The sequence below is a fragment of the Mycteria americana genome, chromosome 4 (assembly GCF_035582795.1).
Source record: "Mycteria americana isolate JAX WOST 10 ecotype Jacksonville Zoo and Gardens chromosome 4, USCA_MyAme_1.0, whole genome shotgun sequence".
In the NCBI taxonomy this organism is placed as follows: Eukaryota; Metazoa; Chordata; class Aves; order Ciconiiformes; family Ciconiidae; genus Mycteria; species Mycteria americana.
Genome location: NC_134368.1, coordinates 14,026,673 through 14,051,899, shown reverse-complemented (window position 1 = coordinate 14,051,899; position 25,227 = coordinate 14,026,673). Strand labels below are relative to the sequence as shown.

Here is a 25,227-nt window from a genome sequence, read left to right as displayed (position 1 = left end):
CTCACAATACAGCTTCATCAGCTGGTGAATACATATTGCTGTCCGTAGCAGTTTTGCAAAGAAAGCAGCAATACAACAGAACTGTGTAGAACAGGAATCTTCCTTGGCTGCTTTATTTCAAATACGTGTGTGAGTGGAAGAGGTGAGGAAAAATCTCATCAGCAGTAGGAAATGGAATTCATGGTCCAGGAAACAATTTTTCACTTCTCTGCTTGTTTTCCCTTTTTTCAATTGTGTCCTTAACAGAACACTGAATTGCTATTCCATCGTGATGCTGGAGATCAAATATGCTGTTTAAAATGGTCATTATCCACTTAAGCTCACAAAATCTCTCCTTCATGTTAGGTACTTTACTCCAGCTAGATTACAGAGTCGTTTCACTGTAATTTGATCTTTGAAGCAGCACTAGAATTTTTAGTTGAAAAAAACCAATACTTGCTTTTATTCCTTTAGAAAGTATTTGTACTGATGTTTGCAAAGAATGGTTGTTCTTTTGTATGCCAGAGGTTTCAGTTGAGATTTTGGATAAAAGACCTAAGTGGGCAGCCCTGCTGTTGTATGAAGTTCTTAGGAAGGTTCATTTGAGAAAACAGACATAAAATGATGTTGGAAGGAGCAGATGTGAGCTAGATGCCAATGAAAAACATATAAATGCTATTTAAAGTTTTGAAACTATTTTACTCTTTCAAACTCTTATACAAACCATAGCAAACATTAAAATTATTTTTTTCTGCTGTTGGCTTAACTCTCAGTAGGGGACAGATGAGAGGGGGACAGAAGCAGAATTGAAGTTTTAGTTTTTGCGGGTAACTACACAATTCTGACCTGAATCTACTGAAAATTCGCAGACAATTGTGACTGAAATCTGCCAGGATTTGGGGGGAGGAGAATCTTTCATAACTGTAACATGACCATAGTGTTTGTGCTAGTGAATGCTAAAGTCCTCAAGTGATTTTACATATCCTCAATGAGAAGCTCTAAGAGAAGGCTCAGTTACCATATGTCTAGCTGTAAAACAAGGAAGGAAACTCATCAGTCTTCTGTCAGACCTGCAGCAAGACTAGAGTGCAACAGCATGCAGTTGGTTTTGCCTTGTCTTTGAGCTGTACTTAAGAATAAAGTAAAATAAATATGAATAGTTTAAGTAAAATAAATATGAATAGTTTCAGAGAGGAAAGACTTGCAATTTCTAATACAGTTGAGAATAATAGCTATTTAGATGGGTAGCTGGGAAATTTATTAAAACTTTTCATAAAATACTGGAAGTGCATGTGAGTATGTGTGAGAGGAGGAGGTGGCATAAACTGAAAATGCAGTTTGGAAAAGAAGGTGGGGTCACGGGACTATTCTGGAGTTGGTGTTTCTTACTTGCTAATTAAGGGTACTTCTTTAATTTTCAGAAATTTTCATGATGAGAGACTGTACAATTGTAGTAAACATCTAAGCAACTGTAGGAGAAAATGGTTTTCTTCAGTGAATGTATAAAATGGATGTCAGCTTGTGTCCCCCATCACCTCCCAAACAAAACCCCCAAATGGCTGTAGTATGGATACCAGGTCTTTATATCTGTCCTTTTGCTTTACACATCTGACCTTAATGCTGGTTTGGAAGTAACACAGGTCATTCCATGAGGGTCAGTGTGGGGGCAAGAGGGCCAGGTCTGAGCTCAGACTGAAGCCCTGCTGGACTCCTTCTGCATGCAGCCAGAAGATGTGTCTCTGGCTTTCTCTAACTCTTCTGGTATCGAGGCAGTGATGGAAGGACATGGGAGCTGAGGCAGCCTGAGCATCAGTTCAGTCACCAAGCCATCCTGAAGCAGATATGATGTAGGCTCTGATGATGACTCAGCCTGGGAAGCAAGACATCTGTAGCTTGTTATACCCTGCCAGAGTCAAGCTGGCTTTGCTTGTAACCCACTGTGGTTCATCCAGCTTATCGCGTGTGCAGATATGAGTGCAGGTGTGACACCAGCGATGTGGGAAACTTTGAAGTTAATAAAGCATTGTGTCTGTGGAGTTTAGATGCCTCTATCTGTAGTCAACAGCAGAGTGAGGCTTCCATGATTGAATTTCTTTGTAAATGCATGTATTTCTTATGAAGTCCTGCTTCAAATACCCTTGAGCTTTCTATTTTTTTTCTTTGTTTCTTCTTTCTTTTTTTTAAACTATTGTTTAACTTTCTAGTTAAACCTGGAGTTGGTGTTTGAGCTTTTGGAGGGTGGTTCCAAAAGGACTATTCCTTGGAACCAGCATGGACAATTTCAATATTCATTATAGCATAATTTCTTGGGGAAAAAAGTTTAATCTGGCAGACGCTTCTGAATACAGCACTCTTGAGCTGCTTATTTGGTTTGAGAGGGACTTCACTTTATTACTTAAGCATTTGTAAGTTTAGGTTCTGTAGGTTTGTTGTTCTACAAAAGAGGAAAAAAAGGCAACGTTAACATTTTCCATCTTTAAATGTTCTCAGGTTTACAGAGGAGGAAGCTGGACAGAAACTCAGTGTCGATGCTCATTTGTTAATGTTTTTTAGTAGCTAGTTGCACTATAGTTTGTTTTTGAATCATTCTATCTAATATCTCTAGGGGATGTTAAAAGCCAGCATCAGCTTTTGAAGGTTAATGGGGTTACCACAGATGCAGTCATAAAACTAGGGACACATCTGTTGTGACAAGCCTTTGGTATTTTAGCCATGTCCGTTAATTTTACAAGGAAAGGGCTCTGGTAAATTTAAATTAGCATTAAAATGGCGGGGGGGGGGGGAGGAGTATTTAGGCATTTTTAGTTAGTAGATTGAGATTATTTTTGGCATAAAGACAAATTATTAATCATCCTCATAACCAGTTTTCCTCATGTTGACACATTAATTCTCTAGTTTAATTTTATGTTATCCCATTGATGGTAATGGTACTGCTAATTCACCCTTCCAGACTTTAAACATTAAATTTTGCCACTTTTTGTTTGCTTTCTTTTCTGTTTTCTTTTACACTGAACTATTTGTCATGTTGACTAATGTTGTTTCGTTGTATTTTCATCTCTTGGGTGGCTATCTGATCTCTCTTGTTTTGTACTTAGATTATACAGTGTAGGGCTGGAATTCATCTTTTTGTTCTGGATTTGTACAACTCCATATCGGCAAAGTATGAGCCCCTGCATGGAGTTCATACTGAGTATAAGAGTTCAGATAATGGATGTTCTATTGTAGTTTGACAGTCCTTTCCCCTTAGTATTAGAAATTGAACAATGTGACCTATAAGACCTAGCAAATTGGTTGTAATACCAGAGTTTCCTCCTTTACATGTAAGTATATTATCTATGGCATAACGAAGTGTGATTATTGTCTAAACACTTTCCTATATTGAATACTAATCTGCAGAGAATGAGTGGCAGCCAGGAAAAGCAATGCTGGTGGGAAAAGGCGCTCTATTCTCCCCTTTTTCCTGCATCACAGTGTGAAGGTAAGAAGCCATGCCTGTTTGAACTGACTTGCTGTTGCACCTGTGCTAGAATGAAATGCTCTTTCTTATGGATTTGAATTGTTGCAGATGGATTGGAACTACCATCTGTATTTAAAAAAAAAAAAACAAAAAAACAACAGTAAACTTCCACAATAAATTCTCTTATCTGAGAGAGAACTGGGATGCTTCAGTTACATTTGTAATAGATCTCTAGCATGCTTCTAAATAGTTTTTAAACAAAAGTGCTTTTAAAATAGTCTTAACTTTTATGCAAATTTACTTAATTCCAGAGCTTGGAGTTAAATAAATAGAATATTAATCTCTGACTCTGGAAATACTTCACTACATTTTTGAATATGTTTCAGCCTGAAAAATACTTATTAGGTAGCTAATTTTATAAGAATGTGAAAACATGATAATTATCTTTTATGGGTTTGCATAAATAACGTGCCAGTTATTCAGTGAATGTGTGGAATTTCTCTCAAGATGGGAAGGAGAGGGATTTGTCTCTTGGCCACTCCTTTCACAGTGGCAATCTGGGAATTTTTCTGTCCCACACAGAGGGTAAGTCCAGTCTTGGTAGGCAGGCTGCTCGCAAGCGGAAGCAGGTGTGCTTCCAGCACTCGCTGTTGCCTCCCAAGAATTCGTAGCATCTGACAGCTGGCCCAAGCTCAGGTTTTCAGGGGACAGGCAAGAATCCAGACTGCTTTTTTTTTGCCTGCATACCAATTTACCTTTTCTGGGGAGAGGCAAGAATCATAGAACCATAGAACTGTTTAGGTTGGAAAAGACCTTTAAGATCATCAAGTCCAGCCATTAACCTAACACTGCCAAGTCCACCACTAAACCATGTCCCTAAGCACCTCATCCAAATGTCTTTTAAATACCTCCAGGGATGGTGACTCAACCACTTCCCTGGGCAGCCTGTTCCAGTGCTTGACAAGAAGCTAAATAAGAACATTCTGTATACCAAATTGACAGGCTATCTGATGCTTTCTGTTGGTAGAGGCTCAGTGCAAGAAACTTTTGATCAGAGACCTGGTTCCTTAATAATCTGTAAGTAGATTAGCCAGTAATTATTACTAAACTATTTTTGGAGTGCACCTTAAAGTGCAACCAACTAAACAGTGTTCTTGGTGCCTAAATGCCCTTACTGTGGTGTTTAGGACAGTTTGGGTTACTTTCAAGAACATCTTAACTTACTTCACTCCCAACTATAGAAGAGTGTTTGCACAGTGAAAAAGAATAGATTGATGCCTGCAGGACTTTGATTTGCCTCCTGGACTGGTCACAGAACCTCCGATATTAGAAGAAAACTCAGTATTTACAAAGTAGAGATATTTAGTGTCCTTTTGTAATGTGTTTTTTTCCCCCCAGTGATAATTGCAGAGGTATTATTGGTGTACTGGCAGATGTAGTGATTCACACTCCTGAGTATGTATTTTACACAGTAATCCTGGAATTGCTGTGAGTGAGTTGTGTCATCTTTTTGCTGACCTCCACTGGTGAATCTGCGTAACTGTCGCAGTGTTTCACCACCTGACTTCGTCAGCGGAAGGCAGCATATACAGTACGAAATACTGTGGAGTCTAGAACCTGCTTGATACAGTGGCAGAATTTCTGTGAAGTAGAATAGTTCCAGGATTTCCACTTTTAGACTAAGTTTAACAAAACTAGAACTTTATGCTCAGAGCTAATGTTATTCTTTCACAAATCATTAGCTGTATCCAGTTTTCTGTATGGGTATTTTTTATATATGGATATTGATGCATGTAACCCATATATATTGATATATGTTTATATTCTATATGGAAGTTCACTCTGGTAAGTAGAAACTACAGCCATTCACATCAACTTCTTTTGGGTTTTTTTGAGCTTCAGTCAGGATCAGGCTGCTGTTGCAGTATATTTTGTATGGGTATAGAAAGAGGAATGATCTAAAACACCGTGCAGTATCAGAGTTGAAAAATGTACTGAACCATTTACCATAAAAAAGTAATTCTTGCTCTTTGTAACTCACAATTTTAGATGTTTTCATTAAGTAGCTTCTTTTTATTATTATTTGGTTACCAGGTAAGATTTGATGAAGCTTCCATAAGGTATTATGCTTATCTCTTTAAGGATGTCAAACTATAAAATCCCCCACAAGCACAGAGTTTACATGGCTTTGAGTGTGAATTTCAAGAATACTTGTCTAGATGCTTTCATTTTGGTTAACTGTAAATAACAGTGTTCCTCAATTCTGTTTTTTCTTCTTTTTCCTCTGAAACACCCCCACAAACACAATGTAAGAGTGTTACACAAATGCCAAGGGAGAGAATGGTGTAGGAGAATTTGCAGATGTAAAGGAAATATCCAATGATGATGAACATCTTTTAGATTTTAATATGGTAAGTGTGTCTTTGGTTTGGGGGAGGAGGTTTTTTGTTTATTTTATAAGGGTCATTTTATAACGTTTCATGACAGTTTTCAGTCTGGCCTCAAATGAAATTTCTATGAAAACCTTCAAAAGCATTTCTTTCCTTACTTTGTGTTTTAATCTCTTCTGTGTCTTGAGCATTCTTCTGAAAACTACTCAGTGTTGTACTTCGGGGAGTATAGCCCTTTGTACAAAGGGTTGTACTTCAAGTAGCTAAGCAAACTCAGTTTCCTTTGGGAACACTTGGCTTTTGCTTGTCGTGTGGGTTAAACATGCGTCTTTTCTTCATCAACTTCTAATGTCAGTAAGCGTAGAGTGGGCTGATGTGCCCTGTGAAGGCAGAAGGGACCAGTAATTAAAGGTGTAAACATAATGTATGCTGAATTCTGTCCTGCTTATGAACAAAAACCTGATTTTTTTGCTGTAGGGGAAATCTTCATGTACTCGTGCACTTACTGATACACTTTTAAACTTTATAGTGATGATAGCACTTAAATTGATGCTGTGACATGCTTGCTATAGCTTTACCAATTCAGCCGAAAATATATTGGTTTTGCTTGAAGTTCAGTCAGATCTGTGCTGTGTTTTCTTGGTATTTAATACTACCAAATTTTGGAGATAACTTTTACAGTCATTTTCTAACATGACCTGTGATCATGCTGCATTCTACCTGCGTTCACTTTTGATTCTCTTGCTCTTTTGTGCAAATGCTAAAATGAAGGAATAGTAAAAAATAATAAAGGCCCCACCTTTTTTGCCTGCTGTTCTGCTGTCCTTTCTACATAGTGGACTAAGTCAGGGAAGTGGAGGACTTGCCCTGTAATCGTGACATCTCTCTTGAACAACTACAAAACTATATAACCTCCCAGCTCAGAAAAAAGCAAGCATGTTTTTTATTGTTCCCCATCAACACTGTCAGTTTAAATCCTTAGGTTTCTTCTGTTTATGAAGCAAGATGTGCAGATGATATAAATGCTGAGGCAAAACCAAATGGCTTCAGGAAGAAGATCTACTCCAGTGATAGCTCCAGCTCTGAAGACACAGCTTCAGAAGGTGGAAGTGAATGGGCTGATCCGTGTGAGGAGGAGCTTTTTTCTCGAACTCAACTATAAAAACTGCAGAGTAGAACAGATGGTTTAAAAGTAACATGAGATGGAAAACTATCCTTCTTGAGGGTCTGTAGCTCTAAAACAACAACTTGAGTTTCCTCTTCAGTTAATGGATTCAGATGTGTATTTATCTTTCTCTTCTTGCTTATTTTATAGATGAGGACACAGCTGTCCTGTTGAAGATTTTTTTTTTCCCCCCCAAAAAAACCTGTTAAATTCTTGGCTATTTGAACTAGACTAGATTGTGTTGTCAAATCAAGAATGGATGTGCATGTGCTTGTCTTAGTAGTACCACTGCTTTTTTGCATCTTAATTGCAGTTATTTTCATTCGTAACTGTAGCCCGACCACTATTACTATCTTCTTAGCATCGCAGTGTCTACAACTACTTCTGCTATTCAGAGACTTCAGCTTTCTGCACATTAGGCTTTGTTCTTTAAGAACTGGGAGATAAATACTTAACACTGTAATCTATCAGTGCCTTTCTGAATGCAGGAGAAAAGCATGAATGACTTGTCCAGTCTTCATTCAGTAAATCTCATAACTTTGAAGTAGGAACAACAGGGTTGTGCTTTAGAGACTTACAGAAACTGTGTTTTCTATCCTATGATTCCCCCCCTCCCGCAAACCAACACTGAGGATACCATGGTTTGTATTTTTGCTAACTGGAGAAGCCAAGGATTATTTGTAGGTATGGAGGCAATGTGGGGTTTTTTTCCTTTTTTTTCTTTTTTTTTGTCCTTTTTAGCAACTTGCCAATGTGGGGCAGATGTTCAAAAAGTAACACCAAAAATAACAAACCACTGGGGTGATGTGTGGATTGTTGTGAATTTTGTAACGAGTAATGAGAATGTTGTCTTGTTGCAGATGATGGCATTCATGTAACCTGCAAAAGCATCCTGTACTGAACTTGAGCCTGAATGACTGAAACTATCTAAAATGCTCAGAGCGTTCAATGTTTTAAATGCAAAGGGTCAGTGCTTCACTTGAAAGAAATCCTGTGGCTGCTGCAGTTAGCTGCTGTTGTGGCTGTAATTTAGTAAATCTCGTAGTTCATTTTGTGTTTCTGAGAGAATGTGTGGGGCAAGTTACGTGTGTGGTGGGTGGGGGTAGGGAAGGTGATGACTTACAACATACATGTGTGATTGCAGTAGTGATTGTTGCTTTATGTGACTTGCTTTTAAGTTTTGTTAACTTAGGAAGTCAATACATTGTCAAGTTGCATCTGTACAAGACTATCAACTCCTTGTGCTTTTAACACATTATGCAAAATGTATAAGCCAGGAGGAGCAATATTTGCAAAACTAAACGTTCTAAGTTTTTACCAACTCATAGTTTAAAAAACAACAAGCACTAACTAGTCTATACAATAGCAGCATGTCTGTAACATCAGGAAGTGCAGAAAGTCCAATACTGACTTGAAAAGCTTAACCATCAATTTTGACAGGCAATAAACCTCATGAGAACTATAGCTGTTTGAAATGTGAGCTGAACTGCCTTTGAAGTATGTTCTGTGCTAGAAGGGTTTTCTGAGTAACTGGGTTTTGTTGCCTTTATTCAATTGATAATGTAGGAATTGAAATATGTGGTTGGAAAACCATGCCATTCTTTGGGCAATGCTTTGTTGAGATCCTTACTTAAAATTGGCTTGGTTTGTCCTTACCCAGGGACTTTCTTTTGGTCCTCCTCTTAGACTATGTTTTAGGGTTTGTATTCATACAACAAATCTTTTGACACTTTACAGTTTCTTTCCTTAATTTATTTGCAGACTTTGGATAGATTTTTATATATTTTACTTTCTTCTGGAGCTTCCTTGAGAGGTTGTTTAGCACCTGCACTGAGAACTAGTTAACTGTAACATGAAAGTAAAAAAGAACTTTACACACAAATTCTTCAAATCACTACAGTGAAGAATGGAATAGAACTTCATTCGAGAACAAGAAATGACCAAATGGACATATTTCAAACACAAACTTCAGCTCAGTTAATTTTGGCTAGAGCTGCTTCTTTGGTAAGAAAGGGCTCAAAACCAACAAAGGTGTTGCTTATAGTTACATTGTGGCATGTAATAATTCCAGCACCTTTGGGGAAAATAAAATCGTGTATTGAGCTTGGGCAATAACAAATTGTCTTTACTTGTTTTCATAGTTTAATGGCTAAAGCTCTAAAGCTTTCAGTGAGAGTTGAAGTGTGATTTTTCATTTTTCTGTATGGATAGAAACACACACGCAACAACAACAACAACAACAACAACAAAAGCATTAAAGGTTGGCGTACGCTGAACCGCACCGTGGTATGAAGCGCATTGCATATCCATAGCACTGAAGTATCAGTTTTCCATTCCTGGGCTGAAATTTGTTTCTACTTTTTGCTTCAAGTGGTTGTATTGTTCTGATTTCACGTACACCAGAGTAACTGATTTTGTTTTCTTGTGGAGTTACTTAACACCGAATAAAAATATAAAAGGACAATTGGATGGTGTGTGTGTGTCTTCATTTTCTTTGTCTAACATATATAACTTAGATACAACATGGCAGTTAAGAATTAAATGTGCTGGAGAGAGCATGAGGTATCTAATTTGGGAGTCCTTTCATTGCTATAATTTTTTAATCTATTTTTTTATTCTTTTTCAATACAATGCAGGAAAATTAAATACACTATGTATGTTCTTTAAAAAAAAAGACAAGAAAACAAAATAAGCTTAGTCCCCACTTCAGTTATTTCTACAGAAAATGTCACAATCTCATTCTAAAAATTAAGTTGTAATGACAACTTCATGTTTAGAGAACATGAGACGTCTTTCAAAAAAAAAAAAAAATTAAAACCCAGACCCTCTCTGACATATCAAAGAACATTTATATAGTATGGGATCTAAAATAGCAGACTTTAGTTCTGCTTTCAACTTGTACTCAGCCATTGAAATGGTCAGTATCTCACTTCTACTTTTAGAAAAACTGCATCTGTGACAAGAAAATACATACTCCTAACCCCATGGCCAGACCTCCTCTTATAAAAAGGCGAAAAGACAGACCCAGTTTTGAACAGCTTACATTCAGCTTGGTGGAGATGGGCATCATGTTGCTGTAAGTCTACAGCCATAATGACTTGGGAGTCCATGTCGAATGATTGCAACTGCCCTGAATTAGAAGTGCAATGAAAACAACACATAAGTACACACTTGGGAAATAATGGAAAGTAGTTGCTCTGTAGGGTCCTGAATACTTTTGTTCATTAGTATCTACCATGCTTTAAACTTCATAGTTTAAACTTTCAAAGACATAAAATATTTTTAATTATTTCTTAAATACAGCAGCAGGAGTGTATTTTCATTGTGTTTATCGGAGATGCTTGACAAAAGAATTAAATTTGATCAGCCAGGCCTTTCAGTTGTCATACCTGAATTACTAACTCCACATATCCTAAAGAGTTAGTTTCCAATGTAAACAATGCTTCTATCATGCAAAAACCACTGCATAGTCCTTGGCAGCAATTGCATCTGTCAGTGGTAGGGCAGGCTTTAAATGCATGTCCAACCGTGCCTTCGTGGGAGTGCTGTCCGCAGTGAAAATACATGGAAAGGTACTGCGGCTCCTGAAGAGCCGGTCTTGCCAGGATTCTGTGACAGTAACTCGTTCTTTTCCTGCCAGGACCAGCATATTGAAGTATTATCCCCAATGAATTCTTCATCTACCTTTCACATGCAGCATCTCATATTATTTTCTTTTATGACCCATGAAACTAGTAGCAACAAGGCTCCAGAGGTTTGGGACAAATGAAACTTAACTAATACATTTTAGCTTTCTACAGTAAGATCCCTTTTCCAGTGTTCAAGTTGCTCTTAAAATGTATTATAATATGCAAGTGCTTATAAATTTTGAGGTACCTCTGTGCTCCAATATGATGATAATGGGATTAAAAGAAAAAACAAAGCTGACTGAGCTGGCAGTGGGTCAGCATGCTGCCGAGAAAAAGTGACTGGGTGGCAAAATACTGGTTTCCCTGCCCTACTTCATTGTTGTGTATAGCTTCACCTATAAAGAATGCACCGAGGACAGAGACTGAGATGAAAGACTTCCATGTACACTGCCTTCTCCTACCTGACAGTCTTTCTGTAGGGCAAGTGCTTCTGGAAGAACTAACTGTATCTGTTACTGTAATGTATTTGCAACTGTAGAGCCATTAATCCAAGAACATGAGGAGGTGCAAAAGCCATAGTAAGTCTTTCTTTCCCTGTCACTACAAGGCAGGGTCACTTTTATTAACAACAGTAACAGCTATAATATTGCTACAATTGCTTTTCACATAAAGATTTTAGAAATAGTTAATGAAGAAGGCTTAACTGCCCCTCATTTCTGTGAAGACTTTATTTTACTCGCTACAAGAAATGGAGACACAGTGAGATGTAGCAACTCTCCCTGTATCACAGAACTGAACAGTCTCAAATTCTTGAACTTCTTCTAAAATCAACCTAAACAATCAAGCCTATTAAAAAGTATAGATGAGTATATTTTCATATTCATTTCAGTGCTTTTCTTGTTGGTAGCCAGGGAAATGCCCGAGCAAACGGCACTACAGTACAGCAGCAGTACTGAAAGCAAATACGTAAGCACTAGAACAGACTGCCTAAAAAAGGGATGCCACTTCCACCATCAGAGATTTTGAGGAACAAATTAGACAAACGTGTCAGAAATGATGTAGGTATGTATACATACATCCTGCCTCGGGGAAAAATGAGGAACTAAGTGATCTCCAGATTTTTCTGAATTCTGTTTTCCATACAGGAAGAGCTTATATCCAGAAGGGCTATTAAATTGATTCATAGTTTACAGAGAAAAAAAAAACATTAGGTTGCCTATGGGACATTAAAACTTGTGTAGTTTTTCTTTTATTGATCCCAAACTTGTGTCTGAAAAAAGTACAACTTGTGTGTGGTTTAAGCCCATTGTCCGAAGAGTAATTTGCCTCATTAATCCCTACCTGCTATGGTGGGCCACCCTGATCCCTTCCAGGTACAGGACAGAAATTGGTACTGAATTTTTCTTTTTTGCACAGTTACTTTATTCATGCAATAATGAATGATAAGGACTGTTAGCATGCTTTTTGTTCCTAATACACTTTTGGTAGGATTTTTTCCCTTTTTCTCTTACATTTTTTTTTACATTTCATAATTTCTAGTTTTTGTATTGATGTTTGGCTTTTAATTGTCTTCACTTTGAGATGGGGTTTTAGCTCATCATCTTTTGACTCTGGAACCCTTATCTATTTCACAACAAAGTCTTCTTCAAGAAGTCTCAATTGTCATTCATGCTTTTAAAATATTTTTTGTCCCTTTTTCCTACAATTTTATTCAATACAAAAATACTAAATTCTTTGAAGCACTGCAGATCCATAGAGACATATTAATTGGATCTGCTATCTGCCCAAATTGAATGTTACTTGGTTTCATTCATCATTACTAGTTCTAGACAACAACTAATTTTTAGTCCAGTACTTCTTTTTTTTCCTAATGAGTTCCAATAGAAAGTTACCACATGTTGGGTGCAATGCCTTTTGTGTTACCAGATTAATCTATTTGCTTTTGGAAATGTAATTTAAATTGTGCTTGCTTAAGAGAATAAATCTGCTATCACATCGCAACTTTTCATTATGCAGCTGTGCATAATAAAAACCTTATTTCCTTCTCTGGTATGACTTAGTGATGAGTTAAGATCCATAAGAGAAGTACTGTGGAGACTTTGTTAGCAATTATTTATGGGCACTTAAGATTCTGCAATTCTGAGATACTAATAAAAGAAGCAGTATTTTTAGTTTGTATAGTCTTACTCCTTCACATCTTATTACTCATTTTGTCTTTCCTAAGCAGCTTGTAGACGGCGATAGAAACATTCCAGTCACACACATCATGTTTCGGTAATACCAATTCAAAGGTGCTGGAAAGTCTTGCACTATCTTCCCCTGCTTTTCCTGCTCTTCATTTTCTTGCTGTCTCATGGAGGGGAACTTTAAACCACGTTAAGTCTATTCTTACCCAGTGGTAACAGAAAGGTTAACAGTAATGGTAGTTATACACCTGGCTTCACTGCCCTCATCCTTTATCAGGTTTACGTTCCTACAGGAGGAGACAGCCTTTTGGGAGAATGAAATGGCACATTCTCCAGCTGTTCCCGATTCATCCCAAACCTATTAAAATGGTTTGGTGCACAGACGTTCCGCTGCTAGTAGGAATGCCCGCGCAGATGGTGGCTGTGCTGGAAATGGCCTGCTATCAAACACAGATGTGCAAAAAGCAGGGAAATATTAGTTTTGTGAGAACAAAATTAATTTATGATTAATTTGAAGTAGGAAAGCATAGTATTCTCCATTTGTCAAAAAACACCATTTGCTTGTGAGGTATTGATATTTTTGATCAAATCATCATCCTGCTCATTGTTACAAGTCAGTAGAAACCTGAATTTATTAATTGTTCCCTTTTTCTGTGCCATATCTATAAAACATGGATTAGTTACTTTACCAGACATACAAGTAATTCTGTAAAGCAAGGAGGAAAAAGATCAATGTCTCATCTCTGTTCCAACACCTTCAAGAGAGAACTTTTCTGTCTCTTGGCATGACTACAGAGATAACATCTCTGTATCTCAAGGCGGTAACAGAGATTATCCATCACTTGCTACGCTTGGTACACTTGCACTCTTGCTTGTGTGAGCTAAAACTACCTTAAATGACAGTGATGGGAAATGGAAGAAGGAGCTGTTGATCAGCTAGTATTCAATGATGTGCAACAGTTGTATCTTCACAATATGCAAATATTTGGTTAACTAGAGAAAAAAATATTATATTGAAATGTCTTCTAGTTTATGACAGTGAATTACTGACCTTAAGGTGGATAGGGAGCTGTACAGCCGATTGAAATGAAGCTCAGTTTGGCTGTCTCTGAAAGCTGCTTGCATCATACTTGGCTTCTGACGAATGAAAATTCAATCTAGATATTCCCATCTAGTTCTTAAAAAAATTTAAATTAAAAGTTGTATCAATTGCAAAATTGCTGAAGCTTCAAAACAGAACTAGAAGCCTAAGGGGAGAATGATTTCCCACATCTACAGGCGTAAGAAGCATGAGGGAAGCTTGCGTTTCTGTTCCTTAACTCTACCTTGTTCGAAAGGAACAAAGGAAGGACTATTACTTTGCATACTTTTCCAATATGTCATGTATTTTGGAGAAATCAGTGACACAGAACAGAGCACAAACCCTTCAAGCTTTTTTGCAGAGTAACCATAAAACTGGCGTATCGAATTCTGCTGGAATGAATATGAGTTTGTATGACAGGGCTTTTGAATTGAATGTTTTCAAAAAATTAAATTCTCTAGCACTGATCTAGTACTAGACCACATAGATGTTTTCTGCACACTAGGTGAACATCAGTTGCCAATTTGAGGCTGCTCTATGTAGTGCTTTATTTCTACACAACAGCCACAGGCAACACACTCTTGAACAAAACATCAGGATTTTGTCCCAAGAATTTTTACAAAATTAAGTATTTTACAGGTTTACCCAACTCTGAATCAGTGGCAGAACACTGATGATAACCACGCTGAGTAAGTGCCACAACTAACTTCTTATTATGCTTTTGAGGATTTACTTACAACCCATCTATTAAAACAGGAAGACTTGATTTCTCGGCATGCCCTTCTGGATGAACTTTAAATTTTGCACAGCTGAAAACCAAAGGCGCTAAAGGTCCCCTTTGCGCTTAGTTATGCATTTATACTTCCCGTACCTGGTAGTACCTGTTCTGTTTCCTTTTAATAATTGGGACATGCCACGCTTCCATGAGAGCTAGTGGTGTGACGCTGTATTTAGTCACATAATGTCAGCCCTTCAGTTTTTACCAATACAGAGGAATAATAATACATGATACTTGCAGACAGAAACTTCGGTATCTCGGATGGAGGATGCTAACTGCTAATGCAAAAAGTCAACTTTTGCCAATAGCTCACAACAACCAGAAATGCTATTTACCCTTTTCCATGAGTTATACAGTCATTCACACGCAATAAAGAGGGTTTTTTTTTTACATTGATTTTCTGTAAACATTTTGAAGCTGACCCTGGTATTTTTACCCTGCCTAGCACATTGGGAACCTGGTTGTTGTGCGTTTCTTCAGTGCAAAGAACAGTAAGAATTTTATTGTGAGTGGGTATCAAAAAACCTACCAGCTGCATAGGAAGAGTCATCTGTGGGTTGGAAATGGAAAATATCCACTAAAATAAATAACTTTGAATGGGATCTCAAAGGTATTATGATCGTTAGGCAAAATTCTAACCTTAAATAAGTGCTGACTCAAAAAGTGTTTAAGCACCTAACTCCTTGTGTGATTTGAAACTTTTAGCTGTACTCCAAGCTCTGCTCCTGCCGAAAGATTTCCTGCGGCAGATTTTTCTAATAGTTTCTTCAGCCTAAATAATATTACGAAGATTGGAGTATCATTATTTCCTTTGGAGACACTCTGCAGACTTACAGAATTCATGACTGTGTATTGCCATTGTTATTTACCCTAGGAACCTAACAACTTTGACCCAAGTTTGATGATACCATCATGACAATACACTCTTCTGGTTGCTTCAACAGAATTGATTCCCACTCTCAAAACCAGAAGGAAAATGTTAATACTGAAAAAGGCGTTAGTGACAGTATATGCTCCAAAATAGTATGTCTCTTGCATATAAACAAGTTTATAGTGCTTCAAAGCTGTTTTGCTTTTATTTACCTTCTTTTAATAGCAATATGCAAGCTGTCTTGCAGAGGTAGCAGTGATTTTCAAAGAAAGATATGGAGAAATTAGTGCCAATCTTAATTATGTTGATACCCATCTTAGAAATCCAGCAGAATAAGCACTGAAATTTATCAGTCTCTGACCCAGTCACAGAAAGTATCTGCAGAGGTATAATTTTGGGTTGATGGTAGGTTTTCAGTGCCCAGTTCTCATATTGATAATGACCTAATTCTAATCTTCATAGCATGGAACTGGTGTCAACGGGGTCATAGTGGCAAGTACTTCCGTAGAAGTTTACCTCAGCCTCTTGCAGTTTATTCAAGTGAAACTGGCCCACATCAAAGCTTAAATAATCATGGTTCTGCTCATCTTGATATTGAACTAATTACCTTAACCCAAGTTCAGATATTTCTGCATTTGCTGCACTCACACTTCCAGCTTCAGGGTAGACGTAAGTGGCGTGAGGTAATGAGAGGCTGGTACTTACATCCTCAGTTAAGATGGGGGACAACTTTATCTTCATCTTTAACCCATTCTAGAGACATGATCACTGAGTCTAGGTGCAAAACACATATGACCTTTGCAGAAAAAAGCAAGAATGAGTTTCAAAGATGATAAGGAAACATGAGAGCTCTGCTCCTGCAAGGTATTGATTGCTCGTAACTCCTTTGATTTCAGTGTCAGGGTGGAGAGAAGAAGGGGTGTGCAGAATAAGCTGAGTATGCAAATGCCAAAAGGGAGCACTTTGAGATGGCAGGTAAACATCAGAGAATTGAAAGATAAATCAAACATGCTAGAATAGCAATTGCCATCCTAGAGCTTCCACTTTTGGCATTACAGGTCGGTTCCACAGAGCTATGGATACACCTTCACTTGACACCTCAGACCTTCCACAGTCCAAACCTGCAAAAACCACCAAATTTTGTTTTCCTCTTAAATGCAGCCAGGAACATAAGGGGAGTCCCGCCGCAGACTCGCTTCCCCCGGAGGCCGCCAGCGCGCAGGCCCGGCCGTCCCGGCACAGCTCGGCCGCTCGCGCTGCCGCTGGCGGTAACGCAGGACGGGCTGCAACCGCCCGGTAACGAGAGAGCAGCCCCCGCCCCAGCGCGGGGCGCGGAACTCCTCTGAAGGAGCGCCCTCAGTTAAAGCCCACCGTTCTATAACCCCCTCCGCTCCCCCCCTCCCGGAGCCACCCCACCGCCTCCGCCGCGGCCAAGCCGGGCGCGCACAACCCGCCCTCACCGCTGCCCCCCACCTCGGGCGCGCTGAGGCGATTCAAAATGGCGCCCAGCGGCCGCCCCCCCGCGTGCCTCCCCGCCCCCCGCCGCGCAGGCGTTTCCTTCCCCGGCGGGCGGTGCTTCTCAGCGCCGTGCTCGGGAGGGGGAGCGGCGGCGGGGCGGGAGGAGGCCGAGCCGCGGGGGCCGGAGCGTCCCGGGAGGAGCCCGGCACCTGTCCCGCCGGCGGAGCCCGCCGCTGCGCCCGCAGCCAGGTGTGCGCCGAGCCGCGTCGTGCCCGCCGCGGGGGCGGGCGCCATGGGAGGCCCTGCGCCGCGCGGAGAGGGCGCCCGACGGGCGGGGGCTGCGCCGCCTCACCTCCGCTGAACCCGCCGCTCCTCCGCAGGGACCGGAGAGCGACATGGACCGCCCGCCGCAGCCGCCAGCCGCCTCCTAGTTCCGCAGCAGCAGCAGCTGTGGGGCGGGTTGGGCATGGCCCAGCATGAGGAGAGCGACGGAGGGCTGCGCTACCCCGGTGAGGCGTCGAAGTTTCTGCGTGGCTCTTCCTCCTCGGGCGGCAGACCCAGCCGGGTGGTGGCTTGCCGTCCTGCCGGGGCTCGGCCCGAGCTTGGGGCCGGGGGGTGTTTGGTGGCACCTGTTGGGGTGAGGGGCAGAGCCCGGGGGGGCGAGAGGGCCGCTCCCGAGGCGGGGCGGGCCGCGCCGGGCAGGCGGGAGCAGCCCCCCGGCGGTGAGGGGCTCGCCTGGGGCCGGCCGGGCTGCGGCTGGGTGGGCGGCTGCTTGCTTTGCCCGTCCGTGGCCACCTTAAAAAGTTAGAGCAGCAGCTCTGCGCCGCCGGAGTCTTCACCGAGTGGTTTAAAGACCACGGTGGAGAGCGAGCGTTGCTTCCTCAAGGCTTTGGGGAAATGCGTTGGTTGTGGTTTTCTGTTTGGTTTTTTGTTTTGTTTTTAAATGAAGGCCACCAGCTAGGAAACCCTTCGCAGTGTCGGGTCAGCCTTAAAGCCCGTTGAAAAGGAAGCAACTTTCATCTCGCTCGCTGCCTGTCTAGCTGAAGTCTCCTAGGCGATCCCAGAGACCAAACAAAACTGCAACTAGCATTAGCTGAAGTTCTCGTGACGCTGCTGCTAATTTAACGTGGCCTCAGATTTTTCAGTAACGTGGATGTGGGGAGGAAAAAAGCCCTGTGAACTGCTTCAGGAGCAGAGGCTTTAGAAGAACACTGTGACTCATTTATATTGCCTGCCTGACGTAGCAAAAAAGTGGAAAAGCAGTGAATGGTTTACTCATGATTGCTCTCCAAGTGCTCTGCTCAGAAGCCAGATTTGTAAAGCTCATACTTCGTGAAGGGTGCTGGCTGCGAGTTAGATAAAAGACTTCTTAATAGAAAAAAAAAATCCCCACTTGTTTCTTTTCTTTTTGCCATTAAAGTTTTGGCAGTGCTTACGTATGTAGCCTTAATCGCGGTATCTCATGCTTTGTCGAAAGCTAGACTGTTTTGTAGCCTCAGGAATTCTTCGCTGTCGGCAGTGCTGCGGCTGTTAGGATGTGAACACAGTCTGAACCAAGAAATGTTTAATAAACAAAACTGGGTTTGATGCTCTTGTGCACTGAGGTCACCTGCAGTTGCACTTGATAGCAGCAATGTGTTTCTTGGTACATTCAAAAAAATATTGTCAAATGCATGGAGAGTATAAACCCTTAATCTTTTTTTTTTTTTATATTTTTCCTTTGAGAAGAAAAAGAACAGTTGCAACTTTGTAATTGAGGAAATTCCTTGCTCTTAATAACTAAAAAAAAAAAAATTGCTGGCAGAGATAAGTGTTGAAGAGACAAGGTGTGTGATAAAATTTGAGATGTTAACTCTTTGAGAACTGAGCAGTATGTAAACCATTCATCATTCCTGTAAGGCAAGAAGCTATAAAGCCTGTTTTGTACATAGTTGTCTTACCCTTCCTTCTAAACAAGTTTGTTGCCTAAATTGCATTGCAAGTCACAGCAAACTTGGAGGAATGTGGTTTGAGTTGGCATCTTTCTGATCTTTGTTTTACTCTAATGGTTGCATGGCATTGCTGTTAACTTTCATTAAATTTTACATTAAAATGGGTTAAAAAGCCATTTTATTTTAGACCTTAGAAGTTGTAATCAAATATGATTTGTTCTCTCTGTGTGTTTGAGTGATATGCAAAGTCAAAACCTGTTTTAAAGCCTGCGGTTATTGTCAGAACATGCCTTCTTGCATGCTGTGATCAGAATCTGGGGAATGTAAGGCTGTAAGGATAGCCATACCAGGGCAGCCCAAAACTCCACCTGTCAGAAGAGAATTTACCTGGGAGAGGGCCTAAAAGCAGGACTAATGTACGTTGATGTTTCCATGAAGTTCTAACACTTGCAGTTCAGGGGCTTCCTGAGTTTCTTTTTGTTTAGGAATGCTCAGTGATTTTTTTCTTCCCTGAGCTTCCATGTAAACTTCCAGCATCCACAGTGTACTGTGGCAAGGACTTAGGCAGTTCAACTACCCTTTGAATGAATAGCTACGTCCTGATGTTAATTTTGAACCTGGCTACAAAACTATTTTTATCTGGTGCCCCTTAGCACTTATGTTGGAAGAGTTAATGAGTAAATAATACGTACCTACCCTCTCATTGCCACTTGTGACTTCTGCTGTATTTTCCTATCTCACTTTCCCTTGTTACCTCTCTTCTGGGATATTCACAGTTATGAGATCATGGTTCCTATAAGACATAGGATGTTAAGACTTTACAAATACCAATTTTATTTAATGATAATATATTTAAGTAAACCATGGAGATTATGAATGTTGTGCAGACAAAATAGCTTATTCTTTCTCAATAGTTTATTATACTACTAATACTTTAATAACACGTTTATTATGATGATGTTACAATAATGTTATGTTAATAAATGATTTATGGAAGGAAGTTAGTATTGGAGCACATGACACTTAGAATGTTTGACATCAATTGTCAGATTTTGCACTTACCAGTGAGGCAGCTAAAATAAGGAGTATAAATATCACTTCACTACATCCTTAAAAACAATCCTACAACAACCTAATGCAAAATGAATCAAGGCGTTCTCGTGTATGTTTTTGACAGCTGATTACATCTCAAGTTTTCATTTAAAGCCCTTGATAGGTATACTTCAAAGCTTCCCACAGTTTCGTTGAACTGTGTAAAACCTTTGTAGCTTGTTATTGCATAATTTGCTCCAGCAAACTGTAGCTGTTACATACTTCTGCATTTGCTGGTTGCCCGTTTAAAGGATCTCTTCCTGTTAAATTTTTTGCTTAAAAAAATACCAAGCCAAGTTAAAATGGCTTCAGTACCCTGCATGGAAATTTATTTTCACTTCTCTTTGAACTCTCTTGTCTACAGAATTGTTTGGCCTCTTGAGCTGCTGTATTTACTGGCTCTTCCAAGGCCGCTTGAATGCCTACCATTTGTAAGCTTAGTCGAGAAGAGCTATGCAATTAAACTAAGGACTGGCTGCTACTTGGAAAAATCATTGAGCAGAAGTGAAGGCAGTCACTGAAGGACTTTGTTATGGGAACATGCTTGTGCTGTTTACCCAAACAACATCAAAGTTGTTCCTGGCTGATTGCATTTCTGAACTTTGTTTTCTGGACTACATTGTCTGGATGCATTAATAAGTATGAGCTGTGATAAAGCAAACACCTGCACGCTTGCTTATACAGTTCCATAGTGTGTGTGTGTATGCTTTAGAATAATGTTGGGGCTGGGTGGGCTGTTGATTTAAAGAGCAATATAATGTGTATGAAGGGGTGGGTGAACATGGGGGAGAGAAAACAGTCAGACTTATGTTAGAAAAAAAAGTGAATCCAAGTAAGAAATTCTGAGAGCAGGAGATCCAAGTAGATGGACAGTAATTATATCTAATGCTCCATGTTACGTCATATTTGTACACTTTGACTATCACAGCTGACTTAATAAAGTAGAATAGTCTGTTGCCTGTATTCAAGGATTGTTATTTAGGGTTTTTTGGGTTTTGGTTTGTTGTTTTGTTTTTTTTTTTTTTTCCCTGGACCTTGCAATTCTAATTTAGTGAACAGAGAGGTTCATAAAGTATGCAGCTGGTATGCTAGCTATCTCAAGACGTCAGTTCTTTAAATTGCAGGGGATGTAAACTTTTCAAACCATGGTAATGTGAAAAATGAAAAGTTGCTATAGCAACTCTATAAGAAAAGTCTACATCTTCACAAGCTTTTTAGTCAAAACAATAAATTTGAAACCTTACGTATCCAAAGGATTAGGCAATTGATGCATTGATTGATTTGGATGGGTAGTACATAGTTGGCTGTTAAAAAGTTCTGAAAAGGTCTAAAAGATTAAATATCCAGTGTTGTTTCTACTTGACTTTTCCCTACACTTAGGGATTGAACTGGAGCATCGGATCAGCTAGTGAGTAGCATTTGTGTAGTAAGCTGAAGAGTTGGTATAGCATATGAAGTACGTTTGGATTAATGAACTTTTCATGTGACTGAAAGCTTGTGGAAAGAATTGTTATGGTTTGGACCAATGGAATATGTTTGAAATGTGTTTTCTGTCACTTACTGGCTGTCAGTATCACAAAGCCAAGGTGCATTGATGAGCTTGGATCTAAGAACAGACAGTGTGTCAAACCCTGGTATTTGGCAGGGCTTAGGTGCCATTAGCCAGTGGTTTGGAACTAAGTAGAATTGCAGGGAGGACCTCCTGGAGACCAACTGGCACCTTTAGTTAAGTGCTGTACTTGGGAGAGAATGGGAGACCAGAAGCAGAAGACCAGGCTTCAGGAACTGGAGAAAAATCTGTCTTGAAAGCAAGCTGTTTGCAAGATGGAAGGAGTATTCTTCGCTCCTTCACACTTGGCGCAGAGTATTTCAGAGTGAAGAAGCTGAAGCAATATGTGCATATTTGTTCTGCCAACTGCTGCAGAGTAATTACATTGCAAACTTCAGCAGAGCTGTAGATGATTTAACTATTCATATAGAAAGAGGAGATGTATCGAATGTCACAATAATAATCATGTAGTGTTTTAAAGGGTCAGTAGCAGTTCTGGGAGCCGGGCAGCAGTCCTGATGGTGTTCCAGGTTTATGAAAGGCTGCAGTTGCCCACGAGGACAGTGCATCTAACCTGCAGCTCATACTTGACTGTCCTCTCTTTGAGGGTCGCTCAGATTTAGACTGGAAGTGGGGCACTGACTGGATTAACTGCACTGGTGACAGCCCCTGGGGAGACAGTGTGAATGTGTATTGCAAATATGAAGGATAGTGATCCCTGAGTGCAGTAAATAAAATATATTTGCAAGTGTCAGTTTTACTGTATGTGCACTGTTGAAATGCATCATGTGTATTGTCAAAATGTTGACTATATGGATAGCTTTATAGCTCTTCAGATTTTGCATCTCTTGCTTAATGCAAAACGGATATATTATGCATTCTGTTTCAGTGAAAAATATATTATCAGTTTTATGGTTTCCAGAAGAATGCTAAGAAATTCTATTTAAATGAACACTTTAGAATTTTGGACTAAATGAATTGAAACAAGTTTTGTAGCTTGTAGCTTTGTAGCTTAACATCAGTAAATATGCATTTATGACTGTATAAAAATAAATTTCAAATATTTGTCTTAATATTGACATGGAACACTAGAGTACTGCAGTTCTTATAGTATGTAATTTCACTCGCAGGAGATGTGTACGAAGCAAACACTAGCACATAAACTGCTTATGAAAAGCTTTTCATGCTTGACATTTTCTAGAAGCCTAATTTAAGTTGCCATTGTCCTGCTTGTTCAAGCAGGGGGAAGGGATAGTAATCATGTGCAAGAGAAGATGAATAACAAGCCTAAATTATGACAGGACTGAATGTATTTAAAAAAACCCAACAAACAGCCAAGAACAAACCACAACCTTCCTGCAAACTCATAATCTTGTCTTTTCTTTCTTTTTAACCAGTTACCAGTTGGGCCAAGACAACTGATGTAAATTTATCCAACTCCTTAAATGGTTTGAGCTTCATGGGAATTCTGGATGCAAGAGTGGGCGGCAGTATCCAGGGCCTTCAAAACTTGAACTCCGGGACCCCGAGATCTCTCTCATTGCCTGAGTATGGGCCTGGCCAGCTGTCCAGTGCTTTAGAAGATTGTCATAGCCTTAAATCAGTGGATTCTGGTATTCCAACTCTAGAAATAGGAAATCCAGAGCCAGTTCACTGCAGTGTGTTAAACGTGAAGAGAAAGCAGTCAGAACCTGAAATTGTGCCTGACAGGGCTTTTCAGAGCGCGTGCACGCTGCCGTCTTATGTGCCTCCACATCCTCTGACTTCTGAACATGACCATGCTGTGCGAAAATCCTCTACTTTCCCAAGAACTGGGTATGACACTGTCAAACTTTATAGTCCAACTTCAAAAACTCTGAATCGAAGTGATGATATCTCTGTCTGTAGTGTTTCTAGTCTCAGCACAGAACTGTCAACAACTTTATCAGTTAGCAACGAAGACATTTTGGACTTTGTGGTCACAAGCAGTTCCAGTGCAATTGTGAATCTTGAGACTGATGAGGCACACTTCTCTGATGTTACCCTGAATTCCACTAAAGAGACCAATGATCAGAGCCAGCAGGAATGTTGTCAAGAGGCAGACGTGGACAGTAAACGAAAAATATTGGGACCTTTTACGAACTTCTTTGCCAGGTAATGTTTCCGTAAAATATATTTGTGTTTTAACAGTGAGATTAAGTAAGATCATAGGAGAAAGGTCTTGTGTAATATTTTACTTTGAAAGAGGTAATAGCTTGCTATTTTATTTTAAATTGGTATTAACATATTTTTTCTGTTCTGAGTAAGTCAGCAAATATTGCTAGGGACTGAGGCTCAGAATTCTACTCTGTGTTATCTTTATGATATATGGAAGCATCTTAAATCTGCTTACAAGATTCCTTCAACATTTGTCATGGTTTAGCTTCAGTCAGCAACTAAGCACCACGCAGCCACTCACTCACCCCCCTACCCCCCAGTGGGATGGGGTAGAGAATCTGAAGAGCGAAAGTTAGAAAACTCATGGGCTGAGATAAGAACAGTTTAGTAATTGAAATAAAATAATAATAATGATAAATTGCCATGAAAAGGAAAACAACGAGAGAGAGAGAGAGAGAACCCGGGGGGGGCGGGGGGGGGGGGGGGAAGTGATGCAAGTGCTCACCACCTGCTGACTGATGCCCAGCCCATCCCTGAGCAGCAGTCGTTGCCCCCTGGCCAACCCCCTCCCAGTTTATATGCTGAGCATGACGCTATATGGTGTGGAATAGCCCTTTGGCCAGTTGGGCTGTGCCCCCTCCCAGCTTCTTGTGCCCCTGGCAGAGCATGGGAAGCTGAAAAGTCCTTGGCTAGTGTAAACATTACTTAGCAACAACTAAAACATCAGTGTGTTATCAACATTATTCTCACACTGAATCCAAAACACAGCACTATACCACCTACTAGGAAAAAAATTAACTCTATCCCAGCCGAAACCAGGACAACATTACAGTAAAAGGAGTTCTGAACAAGTTTTTTTTTCCTCTGAACAAGGGTTTTCTTTCTGGCTTCTCCAGTGATGCGTTTTGTGATTTTGGCCAAGGTCCTTAATCTCATGTCTCATAAACAGGTAAATATAGGTAGGATCCATACTTGTATTGAAGAGCTTTGACATCTAAGAATTCATAAGTGGTTTAGTAGTGATGGAGTATTTTATTGATCAGTGTAGGTGTATGAAGCTTAAAATACTTGCCAAACACTTGCGTGACTACTATGATTTTTCCAAATCTCAGTTATAGTTTTGTATATCTTCATTTTTGTATGGAATGAGAACATCTGACATTTTGTAACTCAGTTGTTGAAATGAAAGCACTGGCCACTCAAAGCAGTTACAGGACCTCTTCTAAATGTGGCCCTTGTATGAAGGATAAGGTATTATAAATGCAGATACCCAGTGAAAGCAGTGAATGAGGAAGAGGACTAGTCTACTTTTTGGGGTTTGGGTTGTTTGTTGCTGTTTCTTTGGTTTTTATTTATTTAAGGCCTTCATAATGTGTCTTATTTTTAGGATATAATGTCTGAAGTATGATGTATTTTGAAGAAACAGTTCTAGAAATAAACTTTAGACATCAAGCAGAGTTGGCTCTATCTAACCTGTTTTGAACATGTGGTTGCTTCAGCTAATCTCTCTTTCCTCATGTAAACT

The 25,227-nt window shown here is 39.9% G+C and overlaps 2 protein-coding genes and 1 long non-coding RNA gene across 10 annotated transcripts in view; 2 read left to right on the top strand and 1 right to left on the bottom strand.

Moving 5' to 3' along the window:
* KIAA0232 (KIAA0232 ortholog) overlaps positions 1–9,449 on the top strand; it is a 73,461-nt gene extending 64,012 nt beyond the window's left edge. For 3 of the 5 annotated variants that reach the window (XM_075499706.1, XM_075499705.1, XM_075499702.1), the window contains 4 exons: positions 3,376–3,457; positions 5,750–5,847; positions 6,809–6,953; positions 7,852–9,449. In XM_075499706.1, the coding sequence (XP_075355821.1) occupies positions 3,376–3,457; positions 5,750–5,847; positions 6,809–6,953; positions 7,852–7,892 (366 nt within the window). In that variant the 3' untranslated portion in view covers positions 7,893–9,449. Of the gene's footprint in view, positions 1–3,375; positions 3,458–5,749; positions 5,848–6,808; positions 7,183–7,732 lie in introns of those variants that run through there. The other 2 variants (XM_075499707.1, XM_075499703.1) reach the window with 2 other exon arrangements.
* On the bottom strand, positions 271–17,025 carry LOC142408932 (uncharacterized). Of its 3 annotated transcripts, XR_012775472.1 has the most exons (4): positions 16,997–17,025; positions 10,016–10,121; positions 5,985–6,206; positions 271–2,413 (listed from the first exon to the last, which is right to left on the bottom strand). It is a non-coding gene; the product is annotated as an uncharacterized LOC142408932 (long non-coding RNA). The 3 variants fall into 3 exon arrangements; XR_012775471.1 differs by lacking the exon at positions 271–2,413 and having other exon boundaries at positions 5,843–6,206; XR_012775473.1 differs by lacking the exon at positions 271–2,413 and having other exon boundaries at positions 5,843–6,206; positions 17,010–17,024.
* Positions 17,026–17,109: 84 nt separating this feature from the next.
* The window catches only part of TBC1D14 (TBC1 domain family member 14), a 76,999-nt gene continuing 68,881 nt past the window's right edge, over positions 17,110–25,227 (top strand). The window contains exons 1-2 of one of the 2 annotated variants that reach the window (XM_075499713.1): positions 17,110–17,503; positions 22,964–23,699. In XM_075499713.1, the coding sequence (XP_075355828.1) occupies positions 17,461–17,503; positions 22,964–23,699 (779 nt within the window). In that variant the 5' untranslated portion in view covers positions 17,110–17,460. Of the gene's footprint in view, positions 17,504–22,963; positions 23,700–25,227 lie in introns of those variants that run through there. The other variant, XM_075499715.1, reaches the window with a different exon arrangement.